General features: G+C 43.3%; 1 protein-coding gene across 7 annotated transcripts in view; it reads right to left on the reverse strand.

The window, feature by feature from the left end:
• ASTN2 (astrotactin 2) overlaps window positions 1–17,617 on the reverse strand; it is a 1,447,326-nt gene that overhangs the window by 498,237 nt on the left and 931,472 nt on the right. For 6 of the 7 annotated variants that reach the window (XM_047699297.1, XM_047699295.1, XM_047699296.1 and 3 more), the window contains one exon: window positions 15,197–15,343. The exons of the other annotated variant lie outside the window; for it this stretch is intronic. In XM_047699297.1, coding sequence (XP_047555253.1) covers window positions 15,197–15,275 — 79 coding nt within the window. In that variant the 5' untranslated portion in view covers window positions 15,276–15,343. The remainder of the gene's footprint in view (window positions 1–15,196; window positions 15,344–17,617) is intronic. 7 annotated transcript variants of the gene reach the window in all.

A 17,617-nucleotide genomic window follows, 5' to 3' on the forward strand; every position in this document is an offset into this window, starting at 1 on the left:
GGGCAGAAGGCTGGAAAGACTGAGAAGGCACCGGGAGGGCTCCAAGTTCCACGTTGCTGTCCTCATTTTGTGTCTGGAGGACCAAATATGACACAAGAATGTGCTCCTTGTATATATGGGTCTTACTGGGGCGTCCAAGGATGGGGAGGGGGCGGCGCTGAAGGCTGATGAAGCAGGTCCATCACGGAAAGGGGAGAAGCTGAGACCCATTCTCTTTTGCCCAAACCAGTTCTACCCTATCTTCAAACAAATTCTTTGAGGAGGAGGATGGATCTCTCCAAGATCAACCTTCCTTGATGCTCAACTCAATGCCTACTTTCTCTAGGAATCCTTGAGATCTAGGGCACCTAGGTGGCTCAGCTGGTTAAGTGTCTGACTCTTGGTCTTGGCTTAGGTCATGGTCTCAGGGTCATGAGATCTGCACTGGGCATAGAGCCTGCCTGGTATTCTTTCTCTCCCTCCCCCCAATACCTGCTCATGTGAACTCACACACTCTCTCTCTCTTTAAAAAAAAAAAAGCCACCTGGGTGGCTTAGTCATTGAATGTCTGCCTTCAGCTCGGGTCATGATCTCAGGACCCTGGGATTGAGACCTGCATCGTGCTCCCTGCTAAGCAGGGAGCTTGCTTCTCCCTCTTCCACTCCCCCGGCTTGTGTTCCCTCTTTTGTTGTCTCTCTCTGTCAAATAAATAAATAAAATCTTAAAAAAAAAAAAAAAAAAAGAATCCTTTGAGATCTGTCTCAGTGAGAACTGTCTTCTCCATCTTCCATTCTGTTCTGGATAGAGCTTTGTAAACCACACAGCTTACATTTCCTGTGTTCAGAAGTCCATCTCATTGTCAGACCATGTGCCCTGATTTTATGTCTTGAATGGGAAATAGATGTAATACGAGGCTCCACTCTATGTTGGAGACTGTGACAAAATTTGGAGCCCCTGAAAGTGGAAGAGACAGTGTCTGCCTGACAGCCTATGGTTCAGCCGGTAGATAACGAGAGAGATCCGTATCACAGAGCATCACCGGCATTGTGATGAGGCCGAATCAGAAACCTCTGGGCACACAGAGCAGGGGCCCTGCCTCCTCGGGAAGGTCCCCCTTGCCACACCTGAGCTAAATGCCCAAGCACCAGAAGGTGACAGCTAGGAGGAATAGAGGGAAAAGAGAATCCTGGCAAATTAGCAAGACAGGAAACAACATGTGTTGAAGAGGATGTGGAGAAAGGGGAACCCTCTTACACCGTTGGTGGGAATGCAAGTTGGTGCAGACACTTTGGAGAACAGTGTGGAGATTCCTCAAGAAATTAAAAATAGAGCTTCCCTATGACCCTGCCATTGCACTACTGGGTATTTACCCCAAAGATACAGATATAGTGTAAAGAAGGGCCATCTGTACCTCAATGTTTATAGCAGCAATGGCCACGGTCGCCAAACTGTGGAAAGAACCAAGATGCCCTTCAACGGACGAATGGATAAGGAAGATGTGGTCCATATACACTATGGAGTATTATGCCTCCATCAGAAAGGATGAATACCCAACTTTTGTAGCAACATGGACGGGACTGGAAGAGATTATGCTGAGTGAAATAAGTCAAGCAGAGAGAGTCAATTATCATATGGTTTCACTTATTTGTGGAGCATAACAAATAACATGGAGGACATGGGGAGTTAGGAGAAGGCATTTGGGGGAAATTGGAAGGGGAGGTGAACCATGAGAGACTATGGACTCTGAAAAACAATCTGAGGGTTTTGAAGGGGCGGGGGGTGGGAGGTTGGTGGATCCAGGTGGTGGGTATTGTAGAGGGCACGGATTGCATGGAGCACTGGGTGTGGTGCAAAAATAATGAATACTGTTATGCTGAAAAAATAAAAAATTAAAAAAAATAGAATCTTTAAAAATAAAAAAAAAAGAAAGGGCTGTTTGTTAAGCAGCAAAAAAGAATATTTGGGGCCTTCAGGAAACAGCCACTTTGTCTGGCTGGCATGCATATGAAATGGGAAACAGGCGAAGAGAGGCTGGGATGTAGCTCTGGGTGCTCACAATTTAGAAAATTGCTATGCTGGTTACCTTGCAACAGACCCACGGTGTGCCCTCACCTCTGTACCATGTTCTCCCTCTTGACGTGGCAGAAGCCGCCATTTTTAATTGATTCCATATTTCAAATGTGACAGCAGTTCCAGTCGCTGGGCCACTGGGCCCCTGGGCCTCCCTCCAGGCCTCTGCTTCTGCAGCCGGTCCCATGCCCAGCACATTCATGCGGCATCTGCATCCGTGTAGGAAACGGCCACCCCCAGAGTCTTCATGCTCACAGGGCACAGCAGCAACTGTGCGGGGGCCCAGAATGATCGCACACCAGCCTCCGCCCCAGCCTGAATCTTTGGAATCCCCTGAAAAGGGGATTCCAAAGGCATCACCTAAAATATCACTCACACAATCAGACCTTTGGGAGGGCAGCCTTCAGAAATCTGGTGAATTAATTTTGCTCACAGAACACAGTGACATCTCTTACTAGTAATTTTCATCCAGGCAGGATCTGTACTGGTCCAAATATTCTGTATTCTTCACATTTGCTTGTGACTTTTTTTTTTTCCTACAAATGTAGCCGAGAAGTGGGCATCTGCTTCCTCGTCCTCACACAGGTGAGCTGGTAGTTGAGCACAGCAGTCATAACGGCAAGCCCGCAAGAGTGTTTACTAATGGTCAGGCTCTAGCATTTAACCACCTGTTTCATCCTTACAGTGTGGTCTGATTCCTGGCACACTGGCATCCCCATTTTTCAGAAGATGAACCAGGGCCACGGAAAAGGTGGAATCGGGATTTGAAACCCCGTACTCTGCCGCTGGCATTCGTGGTCTTAACCACCACACTTCATGGCTTGGCAGAAGATGTTCTGGGGTCACCAGGCTCTCAGGGCTGTTGGGAGGCAGATGCCGAGCCGTCTCTGACTCCTTTCCCTCCTCGGTGCCTCCTTGCTGTGAATTACTAAATGTCCACAGTTCCAGCCTTATAGGAACGCCCTGTCTTCTCTGTCACTGCCAATGCCCTCGTTTAGACATCATCCTGCAGACAAACGTTTAACAGCCCCTTAACAGCTTCCTCCTTCCTCACTGTGGTCCAACCGCCCACGAGTCTTTATTGAACACCCACTGACTTACCAGAGCATGCACAGGAACAAGCGAGCTACACTCTGGGTCCTTAAGGGGCTGAAGGCAGCATTAGCCGGGGTGTACTGAGCACTGACTGTGTGCCATGCTGGCCATCCGCTTCGTATTCAGTTACTCGACTGCTCTTGGAGGTGCTTTACTGCTGTCATCCCCATTTCACAGATGAGCAGACAGAGGCTTTGGAATTAAATAACTAGTTCAGTGCGACATAGCTGGGAAATACCAGAGCCAAGTATTGAAACGGAGGAGTGTGATTCTACATCTCAGACTCTTAACCAAATTAGACATCAAATAAGCAATTGTAAAATGTGCTGAGTGCACATTTAACAGGGGAACCAACTTAGACGAGGAGGGTGAACTGCCAGTGAAAATGAGTATTAGTGAGTGCCCCCTGATTGCCAAACATTCTGCTGAAGGCTTGACGGATAGTATCTCATTTAATTTTCCCGAGAGGAAGCTATTATTATCATCATGCCCGCTCTGTAGATTAAGAAACAGGCCAGAAAGGTTCAGTAACATCTGTGATATCAACTAGCTACTCATTCACAGGATCAGCATTTGAACCCAGATGCAGCTAACTCCACAGTCTGAACTCTTAATTACCACCCTGCATTGCCTTTTGTAAGAGCAGCTGTGACCTCGGCACCCTTTGGTTTACATCCTTCAGTGGCTCCACACCTTCCGGTCACTTCCAGGAGGAAAGCCCCACAAAGAGACCCTGCTCTTTCATATACGCCTCCCATTAGTCCCCATCATGCCCCTTGGAGCCGGGGGCGCTCTGGATGTTTTCTGTTCTGGCCACACCTTTTGTCCTCTTGGCCTGAAATACTGTCCTTCTCATTCTCTCTCCCTCCTGGATCTCTAACAGGGCACCCTCTCACTCCCCATCCTGCCCATCCAGCTCCTTCCAATGGGACAGTCTCACTCCCAAAGGCTTTACCCAGATCTGGCATGTGGAAAATACTCCAGGTTTCCCTGACAACCTTGCTGACTCCTATCTCTATGCCCTCCCTGGTCCAGATTATGATTTGCCTTCTATTGTAGTCTTCTGCTTTATAGTTACCCTGTCACTTTAAATAACAGGTGTGATCCCTTTGAGGATATGATGAGCATTTACTGAGCACCTGTTGTGGGATATTTTCATATCACTCTCTATTTCATCTTCACCATCACCTCGTGAAGTAGGGGCTAAGGGCTTTACTTTTATAGATAGTGAAATTGCCAGCTCAGAGCAGGGAGGTGACTCACCCAAGACCCACAGTTTGTAAGCAGGGAACTGCAGACTTGAACCTGTGGTTTTCCCATTCTAAATCTCTCATGCTTTCCCCATCTCACCCTGAGATGTGAGGGCATGACTGACTCAGGAACACGACTGACTGTGTCCCAGGGGGGCGACTTCTTAGCAAGGGTCAGCTGAGAGCCTTAGTATCTCGATCTACCGATAAATCCCAAATGCGAGTTAGGTTTAAAGCAGAAGATGGAACACATGGAAAGATCAGGGGTGCTCCGGGCTCTGGGGGTCATTCAAGCTGCAGGTAAAGATGTCCAGGTCTTTAGCAAAGGTTCAGAAAGTTGCCAACAGCTGCCCCCAAACCCAGGCTGTGCAGCTGCAGACACATTTGGCTTAGATCACCCATAAGGGTGGCTGGGTTGGGAAGTCAAGCAGCGAGGCTCTGCTGGGCACCAGGGGCCTGATGGAGGGAGTACGGGGAGGCAGGAGGGATGTACAGGTTTTAATTATTCCTCCCATCTCATCTCTACCCTGTGAATAGGATGCATTCTCTCCCTCCCAGACTCTTTCTGGCATCCGAGATGCTCAAGGTCGCTTGGCAGCTGAAGCTGGGAGCTGGAGATGGGGATGCATCTTTCCCACCATGGCCCGGCTCCCCACCCCTTCTTTTTTCATCCCAGCCTTGGGAGCCCACAGTCCCTGCCCAAGCTTGGCTGTGATCCTTCTAAGCTTTCTTCAAATGGCAACTTGTGGGCTGTGAAAGGTTTGCTCAGCTGCCTTTGCTCCCAAGATCCTTGCTCAGGGGGCTGCGAGGCCTTGACAGAGAGGCCCAGACAAGAGTCAGAAGAGACAGGGCTGCTAATGGGTGGTTGCGTAAAGACTCCAGAGGCCATGCACACAATGCAAGGAGTAAAAGGGGACTTTGAATCGCAGGGGTTTTCATTCCACTTTTAGAATGTTAGGGCAGGAAGGAATTTTAAGTACCATCTTGTTCCCGTCCCAGATTGTGCAAGGAAAAAACCTGAGGCCTGGGGAAGCAGAGATTGCCAAAGTCCTGGAGAATTTATGGCAGGGCCACACCCCAAGTGCAGGCATCTAATTCTCTGTCTACCGCATTCTGCAGCTGCTAATTTGAAATAATTTTGCTCAACCCCTTCCTGCCTTTGTGACATTCAGGTGGTCCCATAAACTGCCTGGGCTTCAGTTTCCCTTAAATTGACAATAGTTAGGAGAATGTCTGGATCTTCTTCATGAGGTATTAGAAGTAAATGAGGTAACCCTTTGCAAGGTCCTTAGCAAAGGGCCTGGCACTTAGCAGTGTTCTATAAATGCTACCAATTGTTAGTGTAGATTGTAGCTCATCATCAGAAGGCTTAACCAACAGGGTCTGGATGTATGTACTGGAAAGAGCCCATGCCTCTCTGATAATCCTGCTATCATCTAGCACCCAGCTCTAGATCACCAGCAGTGGCTCTGAGTTCTAGCTCAGGTAGCACCCTTCAAGACATCCTCCCCTTAGCGGCACTCTCCTTGGGGTAGTTGGCTGCCCTTCTTCTCTGTCCCCACAGCATCCAGTACAACTTTCTCTCTATAGGAGAAGTCAGAGAGTCTGTTCTATTCATGTCTGCACCCCTGACATCTACACATGCCACGGAGAAGGGGATGTGCAATATTTGTTGATCACAGGAAGGGAGGAAGGAAGAGAGGGAAGAAAACAAGTATTGTATGTGAATAAGGAAGTGTTGTAATGAACCAATTCTTAACTATTTAATTTCTTCCCTTTGGCCCAGCTAACCTTTGACTGATGTGGCCATACCCACTAAGAGCTCTTTCCAACTCTTCATAAATAATAACCTTATGATCAACAGAAAGGGAAAACACTCTGTTCTCATTATCAGACCTATTTTCCTAGTTGGCCAAGTGAGCCCACATTCATCAGCCCTCTGATACTCATTTGAAGCAGGGAGTATTAACAATGCTTTTGGATGAGGAAACTGAGGCTCAGGGGGATGAATTAATATACCCAAGGCAGGGGGTGGGGAAGACAACCTAGAAAGCAGACTATCTGGGAGGAGAACTCAGGTCTCTTGGGTCACAGATCAATGCACTTAGCCACTGCACCATGTTACCTTCTCTCTCCCAGCACTGCACCTCTGCCTCACCCCTACACCACTCTGCAAACACCAGGCCAACAAGGATGGAACAACTAACTATAATCTCAAGCTCCCTCTCATCAAAGCTCCCATCCATCACTCTCCCCTCCTTGTCGCAGAGTCAACGTGGTCTTCTGCCCACAGCAGCAGAATGGAATTTTAATGAGAAGAAATTAAATTTCCCTACCCCTTTCAACCCCAGTTCCTAGGAATGTATTTTTGGACTCAATGTGCTATCAAAACACAGAAATTAGTCTCCAATTTTGGACGTCAAACTCAGTTATCCCTTTTGTTAAGAAAGGAAATTAATAACAATTCCTCCTGGTCAGACGCCAAGCTAACATCTTAGCACAGAGTGTCATTAAAAATCCCAACCCAACTGGCTGTTGTGATATATTTAAAAGCCTGAACATGCAGAGCAGCTGAAAACGGTTTTCTGGGGTTCATTCTCCCTCAAGCCCTTTGTCACTTCTAACCTGGGGATCAGTTACTATTTAAAGAAGAAATGGCTTGAAGAATTTTTTTTTTCCTTCCATGGTTTTGTGGATTCAGAATTTTCTAATGAAGAGGTTTGATGGTGGGAGGGGAAGCAGATTCCACTCTAGGGGGTATGCTCTGCTCCAAGCACCAGCTCCAGGCCATTGCTGAGCGAGCTGCCCATTAAGTACAAGAAGAGGGAGAAGGGAAAAAAAAAAAAGTTTTCACAGTTTATAATTATATTACCAGTTTCATTACAGATCTCATTTTAATTCTGACTGAAACCTAGCCTTGCCTTCTCCCTGCACTCTCTCATGTATAGTTATTAAATCTGGGTTGGAGTTCAACTTATTCTTCCTGATTTCAGCATATTAATATAGTTTATTGGTATTTCATTGCCACCTCCCCCTCTGGGTGTTCTGAATCTCAGCTCAATTTATATTTTCCCCTCTGCCTGGGCTTCTGGATAAAGCTTGCTTCATTTTGGTGCTGGGGGAGAAATGGGATTTTGATTGGAGTTTCTCATCTTTGGGGATGGGAACAAAAACCATGGGGAGTGAAGTCAATCACAGAAGGAGAGGCAAACTCAGATTTTGTGTACTGTCATTCCCCAGGATATATCTTCTGAGGGCATCTGGGTCCACCTGCTTCCCTGCCCTCCCTTCATTCATTTCACAGACACAATTTATTCTATGTCTGCTGAAGCCTGTGCTAGGTTTCACAATAGGTTAGGACATGAATAAGCTGTGGCCCTTGACCTTGAGGAAATTTAAGTCTAGCTATGGAAATCACTTCATTTTTTTTTCATTTATTTTCCTTTCTTCCTTCTTCTCTCCCTCCCTCCCTCCCTCCCACCCTGTCTCCCTCTTTCTTTCCTTCCTTCCTTCTTTCTTTCTTTTCCCCTTTTCCCTCTTTTCATCCCATAAGTGCTTTTTGGTGACACAAACTCTGTTTTGGACACTGTCCTAGGTGTTGAATATAATGAGCAAAACAAATAGCATCTCTAGCCTTATGGAGCTTACAACTTAGTGGGAAAGCCCAACATTAACTGGATAATATATAATTACCAACTGAAATAAAAATCAAGGAATAGAGCAGGGCTGGTAGAGAATGATTAGTAAGGGACCTCATAGAAGCAGGAATGTGAAAAGGGGAAGTCAATAACTTTAGAGTAAATAAATTTGTCCAGGTGAAACCAAGTAAGTGGGGAGAAATTTTTTCAAGCAGTAGGAAAAACTTGTGCAAAGGCCCTGAGGCAGGAGGCAGCTAAGTTTATCTACGGAACCCATGTAGAGACAGTGGAGTAAGTCGAAGCTGGATAGAGAGGTAGGCAGGGACCCTGATTCTGGCAGGGACTTAAAAGGCATGTTATGAAGTTCAGTCTTTACAACAATTATAAGAAAAGGTACTTAAACAAGTTTTATGAAAGATGCAATATGTTGAGATAGTTCATTTTAAAATATCACTCCATTTGTACTGTTGAGGACAGACTGGAGGGGAGCCATATTTAACACAGGAGGCCAGTTCTTAGGACTGTGGCAATTGTCCCAGCAACACATTCACAACAGTAACAGTGATGAAAGGTAGACTGTGGGGCTATTAAAATGGTACAAATACAGTTCTATGTGGTTTTCAAGGAAGGAGAGATTATTTCTGACTGGATTTTCTTTAAAAAGTTTTGGGGGTTTTGCTAAAGAAGGTTTTCTGGAGGAAGGAAAAAATTAAGTTAGGCCTTAGAGATGGGAGGATTGTGGTATATGGAAATTAGGAAGGGTACTGGTGGCAGGCAACATTTAAGCAAATGCATAGAGGGAGGAAGATACAAGACAAGGTAGCCCATCTGTCGTAACAGCATGGAACGTGTGCAAAGCAGTGAAGGACAAACAAGGCAGAAACCCTGCTATAGAGAACTTTTATACCCGAATATGTTCTACGGTGCTCCAAGGTCTGCAATCAACATGGAATATTTTAAAACAGCCCCAGATCACGCCAGGGAGCAGAAGGACCAAGGAACTACACTCTTTAGGCAAATTTCTTTGCACTTTGTGACTCAGCAGCCACCTTCAGTGTGGTATCATTTTTCCTTCTAAGAGTTGAAAATACTCCTTCCATGTATTGAAATCCCTGCAAATGAGCTCTGAAGTCTGGTATAACCTCATTCTTCATCAACGGCACAAAGCCACACATTAGCTCACTCCCTTGGGTTCAAAGACATGAAGTAGGGGTGGAAGCAAGTATAGACTGTGACTCATTGTATACAATTTTTGTGTCCAAAAGCAGCTACACATATGGCTTATTAATAAACGAGGCCAACCTGATGACGGATAATTCCACTTCAGGATTTCATAGGCTGGTAAGGAACCTTCAGACCTCAAATTCCTCAGTCATAGAAAACAAAGAGGATTAGAATATCACTTAGCCTATCTCAAAAGGTGATGATAACAACTTGATATTAACACATACATAGTTTGGCATGAATATTTTGATGCAGTGAACATAACAACATAAACCGCTGTGTGTCCGTGCATGCATTTGTGTGTGTGTGTTTATTCAAATACAGTATTCAAGAGATGTCCCTAGCCTTCACTCATTCCTGAGTTTTACTCCATTTCTGAGCCTAGGCAAAGATGGGGACACCTTGGGATGAGGTAGTAAGGAATAAATAAACACACTTTGAAATTCCTAAACAATTAAGTGGTTTAAAAAATTTATAATCTGATGAGATGGCTCTGAATCAAAATATCATGTACCCAAGTCAACTTGACTTTTCTTCTATGGCTTCACAGAAATGTGGTCATCTCTTCTCAGAAAATTTCCTGTGATGGGGAACTCCTTTATCTTGAAATGAACCCCTTCCAATATTAAACAAAAATGATCACAACTACTAACATTTATACGATTTGCTGAGCCATTAGCAGATCTCCAGAACTGAGTTAAAAGCTTTATAAGCACTATTTCATTTATTCTTCACAATAACTCTATGAGATAAGTATTGCTATTATCCCCACTTTATAGATAATGAGGTTGAAGCTCAGAAAGTAAAGACATTTTCAGACTAAAGATAAATTTTATCTCATCTCTGACCATGCTCATCACCTGGCTATCTCTAGTTTTGCTTCCTGGGGACTTGCAAGCCTGTCCCCCTTTTCAAGATAAATAATAATGACTATGGTCATATTTGTCAAAGAGTGGAACATGGAAGGACCTTGGACCAGGGGTTCAGTCAGGCTTGGGCTCTCATATCTTGCTTCATTCTGTGTCAGTCTGGCCAAGTCATTTAACATCTCTACAACCTACCTTCCATGTATGCAAAACAGGGATGCTAAATGCTGCCTCACAGTTTTGTTATGACACTTGAATGAGTAAATAATTCCATGAAAGTATACAAACACTGCCATATTTATAACAGATTTATTCAATAATATTAGGTTCACTTTTCGTTTGGGTTCTTTCAACTCTTCTTATAGAATGATTGTCCTTTACCCTTTCCTTAAGAGGTCATTGGGTAACCACAACATTTTTCCAGTCTCAACTACAAAGCCTCTCTTTTGGACAATTTCTAATATATCACCCATCTTCTCAAAGCATGACTCCCAGAACAGAATATAACAGAGAACTCTAGGTATAGTGTTATTTGTCTACACTAGAATGGAACCATCTCACCCACTTAATTGAAACACATTATTCCTTTAAAAGTTGTCTTTTCTGGGGCACCTGGGTGGCTCAGTCAGTTAAGCATCCAACTCTGGATTTTGACTCAGGTCATGACCTCAGGTTTGTGGGATATTCTCTCTTTCTCTCTCTCTCTCTCTCTCTGTCTCTGAAAAAAGTTGTCTCTTCTACTGGCTTACTGTAGGGGCAGAGTATTTGGGTAAATATATCCTGACTTATACTGGGAGCCTCAAGGATCACACAAACCGACATCTCAAATAAGATAACTTTTAAAATTAACCAATAACCACTCATCCCATAATGCCACTTACAGGACAATTTGCATGAAACCCAAGCCCATATTACCAGGGCTGCTTTGTTATAAAATTCATAGTGGGCCATTCATATTGTATTTGGTGCTATGGACAACCACTGTAGCTATAGCATGAGGCAGCTCCATTAATATGACATTGATAAAAATCAAAGATGGAAGAAACTAAAGCCCCTTAGAGGTACACAAGGGGTCTCAAGGAGTTACTACATCTGTTTGAATGAAAAAAAAGTAATATTTACAGAGATATTAATGTATTAACACAGCTCTCAAACTTCTGTTAACTGATCACAGAGTTCTCATTAAGAATATTAATACTTGTGCTCCACCCCTGGAGAATGTGATTCACTAGTTCTGAAGCTTATCAGCCCAAAAGACCCAAATGCAGATGACTTACAGGCCACAGCTAAAAAAACAGCTAAATTCAGTAAGTTTGGACACAAACTTAGTCTATGTCTTCACTGTGTACTTAGCAAGGCAAAAAGCCACTACTGGCCCTGAGAAGACCCAGACAAAGAAAGGGGTGATATTTGCCAAGGTTTTGGATGCGGGCTGTCAGGATTTATTGCTTGTGCCAACTGGTGTCTGGACAAGTGTTATATTGTGCTGACCTTTACCTATAATGGGCAGTAAGCATCAAGTATAACACAAGTGCAGAATTCATTTTCTTTCTGAAGACTAGCCTCATTATTCAGCTCCCCCTCCCCATGCTTCAGCACCATGGACAGCTCAGCACACATGGTTGGATGCAGGCTCTCTAAGGGCTGGCAGGCTGACAGCTTAAGGTTTCTGGGTTAAGATAAGAAACGTGAACACTGTCTTGGCCAAGGTCCTTGGGTGGCTTTGTCTTATGCAGTCCTTCCTATCTGATGGGGGCTGCTTTCATCCTGATAGTCCTTATTATGGTGTTGTTTATAACTCAGCCAGGGTTCTTAGGTGTGGGCCTATATTATGATATGTGGATATATGTATAAAATCATTGAATTATATACTTTCATTCTGTTTTCTTACTGTATTTATGTTATATATTAATACATTTACAAAAATTAATGCAAAATGGTAATAAGGGTTCAGGAAAGTAGACACCATCATCACTTCCCCTTTTGCCTTCCTGCATAACACTCCTGGATCTCCAGCTAGATCAAATCAGATCTAGCTAAATCAAAGCTAGAATTCCCACTAGTCCGATTCTATAAACGGTTCTTTGTTAGGCCCAGCTCTACAACCATAAAAAAAAAAAAAAGGATTCCACCCTTTTTCAAGTCCTAGTTTTCTTATCCGTGAAATGGAAATAATAAATACCACTTTGGAGAGCTGGTGGGGGAATGGAAGGTGAAATACACATAGGTTATCCACCCACCGGAGGCATTGGGATCATGCTGGGAAAGGTCTGCTTGCTGAGAACTATTAGACAGCCATCTACCTAACCTTAAGTATTCATCGCTCTCTGAATTCCTGCTGATCCCCAGAAGAATCAGTAGAATCTGCTAGACTGTTTTAGAACAGAAGAATCTCATCTACTTAGTTTCTTATGCCTTCTTGTTCCGCCATGTCCCAGCTTCTGATGTCTCTTCCTTTATGGGTCATTTTAGGAATAAGAGCAGTAACTACTACCACTTATTGGGCAATCATCATGTTTTAGATACTTTACTGGTATTTTATATATATGGTGCCACTTGATCTTTTCAAAATAATCTCCGTTTTACAGATGAGAAAAATTGAGACTCAGGGTGCTTAACTGACTCTCCTATATTTCACAGCAATTAAATAAGGAAACTGAGATTTGAAACCAAACATACTCATTTCAAAGGACACATTCCTAACCAAAACAATGCAGCATTGTTTTAGAGGAAAGGGGTTCCGTTAAACCTTGAGACTGAGACTCAGTCTTTGGGCTATGTCTCCCAGCATTGCCTGCCATGTTTGCACTCTCTAGTACTTGTATACTCCATGGTCATTTTCAATTATCCTTGATCTGTATGCATTCTCTGCTTTAGTTTTCCTTGACTCAGTCTCCCCTTTCTTCATAGTGATCTACTAGAAGAATCCCAAATAACCACTTATAATCTACTTTAATTTAGGTTTCATTCATTCATTCAACACATATTTACTGAGCATCCACCATGGGTCAGGCAGTGTGCTTGTTATCAGGGAGACGATATATCTACCAGAAGACACAACTCCTCCCACAACTCTAGACTCCAGTCTAGAGTCAGAAATGCACAACTCTATAGGAAGTTGTAAGGTTTTAAATTTATGATAGAGGACAGAATAAGGACCACTGGGGAAGGGCACCTTTTAATTCACCACATTTTTGTCTATCTTTCTGAGCCATCACAAGTTTTAGAGTTTTCTTGAGTGACCCCTTGATTTTGCCACTTCCCAACTTCATGTTATCTGAAAATCTGGTAAATGTGGAATTGTGAGCTTTATAATAATCCAAAGAAATAGATATTATTATCATACCCATTTTATAGATGCAGGGACTGAGGCCCAGAGAGATAAGTCTTTCACTTAGCTATAGAAATGGCAGTTAACAGAAAAACTATTTGAATCCATGTTTGTATTATTTTTATAGTTGCTGCTGTTAGCCATTAAGGTATTTACCATGACTCTGAACAGGTTACCTAGACTCTTAGGAGCTCTATATCTACATGCATGAAAATATTCAAAATTTGAATGTTGCTAAGGCTCATCAATCTACAGTTAACGAGTAGGAACTAGTAAAGCTAAATAAGGTCGCATGCCTTCAACAGTGGTCAAAATTTATCCCTTTGGTCTTTCCAAACTCAGTGTTTATTACTCCTGGTCTTTCATCTCTAATATGCCAACCATACCTAGGTTCTTGCAATTCTTCCAATCTGAATTTTCATCAGCATATATGACCTAAATGCTTCTGTAAATTCAGTTCCTTCTGCTTCCCTCGCTACCCCTTTTGTTATCTCACACTCACATGCCTGTTACATGTGCATTCACGATTTGATAGGAATGAACCAAAAGTATTGTGCTTAGGTCAGAAAATCAGTTATTCAGAAATACTGAGTTTACTAGCAGTTCAGGCGAAAAACAAGCAGAGGCTAGATCACACGGTGAAGTGGGAGCAATCACAGAATGCATTAATAGAAGTCTGAGTGTTTCAGAAAAAGGAGATAAAAGGTTCACTTTGGAGAAGACATACTGAAGGGATTGGTGCTAAGTTCTGAATAGGAACTTAAAAATTTAAAGATAAAAGTGAGTTACATTGAGATAAGGTGGACAAATATCAAGTAAGGATGTCAAAAACATTCAATACACATCCAACTGGAAAAAGTTCTAAACAAATAATGGTGCTAATACGGTGCCAGAAGTCAGAGGGTGGTCACCTCTGGGAGGACATTAACAGGGAGGGAGTATAAGGAAGCTGAAGGTACTGGGAATGCTGTGTGGTTTAATATGAGCGGACTCTTCTGTAAAAATTCATTAAGCTACACACTTAATATGTCTCCTTCATTGTATTGCTGAAAGCCTTCAATACACTTACGAACAGGAATGCCAAGAACTTGGGCAAGCATTTGGAAAAATGGGTGCCATCACATCCCGCTGGAGTATGTAAAGTGGAACAACTTTCTGGAGGTTACTTTAACAATAGATCTCAAGGACCTTAATCAGTTTCTTGGGCCATGCTTTGCAAATGATTATAGTGACTACAGTGTCTCATTAACTCAAATTAATTGGGTGAAGAGTAGGATATAACATACTTATAAAGTACATATAACATACTTATAAAGAATGAAATGTGACTATTCTCCAGGATATTCAGGAAATACCAACAAAGCTCATATGATCTTGTCTGTCATATTTTTAAATTAGTGAATAGTATTTTGGGAGAATATTTTTAGTTAGGAATAGAATTCAGAAGCATAATAAGAAACAGTAGGTTCTCTGAAGTAGCTCAATCTTTCTACACTCATGTTTGAATTCTTCCTTTATTTAACAAATCTCATCCTTGCCCATGGCAAAAATCGGTGTAATTCCATTCAAATAATACAGGATTCCAAATCATAAGGGCCTCTTTAAGGCCTTTGGATTTGAATGCTCTTTAAAAAAAAAAAAAAAACTAATTGTGAGGTTGGGCCGTGTATGGAGGACATTTGACCAGCGGGGGCTGCAAGGTGATGAACATGTACGGGGTTATCTTTTATGCTTGCTTCTTACCGTCTGCAATGAAGTGCTCAGGCACATGCAGAGTCACCTTCACAGTAAGTGGACAGGACATCTGACTGCCGCACACCATCGCCAGGATGCAGGAGCTCACAGCAATCAAGGTCAAGGCTGTCTTGTTCACTGGGCTTTTTAGCAAACCTGGTAACAAAAATACACACAGGGATACTTAAGAAAATAGGCATAGCATGGAATTTGGGAACCCTGCTCTTTTCCAAATGAGAAACTGGAAAAGAAACTGTACTTTCTTTCTTTTTTTTTTTTTTTAATTTATTTATTTTTTTAATTTTTTTTATTTTTTTCAGCATAACAGTATTCATTATTTTTGCACCACACCCAGTGCTCCACGCAATCTGTGCCCTCTACAATACCCACCACCTGGTGCCCCCAACCTCCCACCCCCCACCCTCCCAAAATTCCCAGATCGTTTTTCAGAGTCCATAGTCTCTCATGGTTCACCTCCCCTTCCAATTTCCCTCAACTCCCTTCTCCTCTCCATCTCCCCTTGTGAAACTGTACTTTCTAACTTCTGTGCTCACCATGACATCTCAGCAGCCCTTGTTGGGTCTCAACTTAACTCTCTAGAAAATGGACTTCTTATACCCTTTGATGTAGATGAAAGGAACAAGCTTCATGGAAACTGGGGCAATTCTCCCTCCCACCCTCTCAATTAGGCTGGTTATTCCTGATAATTATTTGGATGGCATTAAACTCTCTACTGGCCTTAGAAGCAAGCAGGAAGAAAAAAGAAGTGTTGAATTCATTGAGCCTCGAGGAATGAGCATGGGCTTTGGAGTTCGACATCCGTGGGTTCAACTTTGGGCTTTAGCCCTCGTTGGTTGTGTGACTGTTTCCTTCTGTGAACCTCAGTTTTCATACATGTATGATGAGGGTAGTAGGAAATAGCTCACAGGTTGTGATGACATGGTATAGTGTATACACAATGTCTGTCACCTAACTGGCTTTCACAGAATGGTATAAGCTAATCAGTTCAAATTAATTTCACAGGCTTTTACTGAGCACCTATTATGTAGACACACATAGAGCAGGAGCAGAATAGTTTCTGATCTTCAGGAACTTGGAGGCTAGGGAGCAAAGGCAGGGGTACCCACAGCTAGTTAGAATCCAAGGCAAGTTGTGGTAGAAACTAATAGAGAGGGCACAGGATGGGGAGGAGAGTTTTGCCTGGGAAAATGAGAAACAATTTAATGGGTGCAGTAGAATGAGTAGATTGGATGTGCATGGCCAGCAGAGTGCTGGGCCAGAAAAGAAATTCTGTGGACTGTGTCCTAAGCCCCCACTGGTCTCACTCTTCTTTTTTTTCTTTTAGATTTTATTTACTTATTTGACAGACAGAGGTCACAAGTAGGCAGAGAGGCAGGCAGAGAGAGAGGAGGAAGCAGGCTCCCTGCTGAGCAGAGAGCCAGACTCGGGGCTCGATCCCAGGACCCTGGGATCCACTGGTCTCATTCTTTAGGCCTTGTTATTCACATCGACTTTCAAGGTTTCAATTACTATTTTTAGAGCAACAGCTCCCACATTTCTATCACCCACAAGGCTCTTCTTTTGAGAAATCATTCTGCCCAAACCTCCCCAGACATCTTCCTATGGAAGTCCCAAGGGATAAACACATTCGAAACTGCACATGTTATTTTCTCTTTAAACCTGTGCTTCCCCCCTCTACCTCCTCCTCCCAGGCTCCCCAACTTATTGAATACACCATCGTTCACCTAGATGTCCATCACACTTCTGTTTTCTACCTTTACAGTTCCTATTTACTCTGCGGCTTAGCATTTACACCTCTTTCCTCTCCTCTCCTCTATCGTCTGATTGCATGTGGAATGAGCAAGGTATGGACACATCTTCCCATCTTGTTCCCCGCTGGAACCCCTTGAGATGTTTTATAATATCTGGGCACAGGATGCCATCCATGCTCATCAGCCTGGCGTCCGAGGCCTTTCATGGTGGGTCTCGGCACTCACACCTCCTGGTGCTCTCCACTTCCTGGCCCAGGTGGGGGCAGAGCTGCCTTACCACAGTGCCACCCCAGTCAACCCTTCATCATGCTAACATGAGCATAGGTATTATTTCCTTTGAGTAGAAATCCACTTGTTTCCGTGTTCCTTATCACACATTGAAATTAACCACAAACGTAGATTCCTCTCCCTCTAGGCAAACGGACAGCCTACATTTGCTGTGTTTCTCCAAGTATCTCATTCAAACACTAGATTCTAGTAACTAGATGGTAACTTCCTGATGGCAGGCACCATGCTCTTTGCTTACCATTGTATCCCAATGTCTAGCATAGGGTCTGGGACATGTTAGAATCTCAGCAAATGCATCCAAACTCCCAGGGATGATAGTAAAATATTAGTAAACAGACACAGGGGCTGACCAATCAAAAAGCAGACTAAT

This window comes from Lutra lutra, chromosome 13 (genome assembly GCF_902655055.1).
Source record: "Lutra lutra chromosome 13, mLutLut1.2, whole genome shotgun sequence".
Lineage (NCBI taxonomy): Eukaryota > Metazoa > Chordata > Mammalia > Carnivora > Mustelidae > Lutra > Lutra lutra.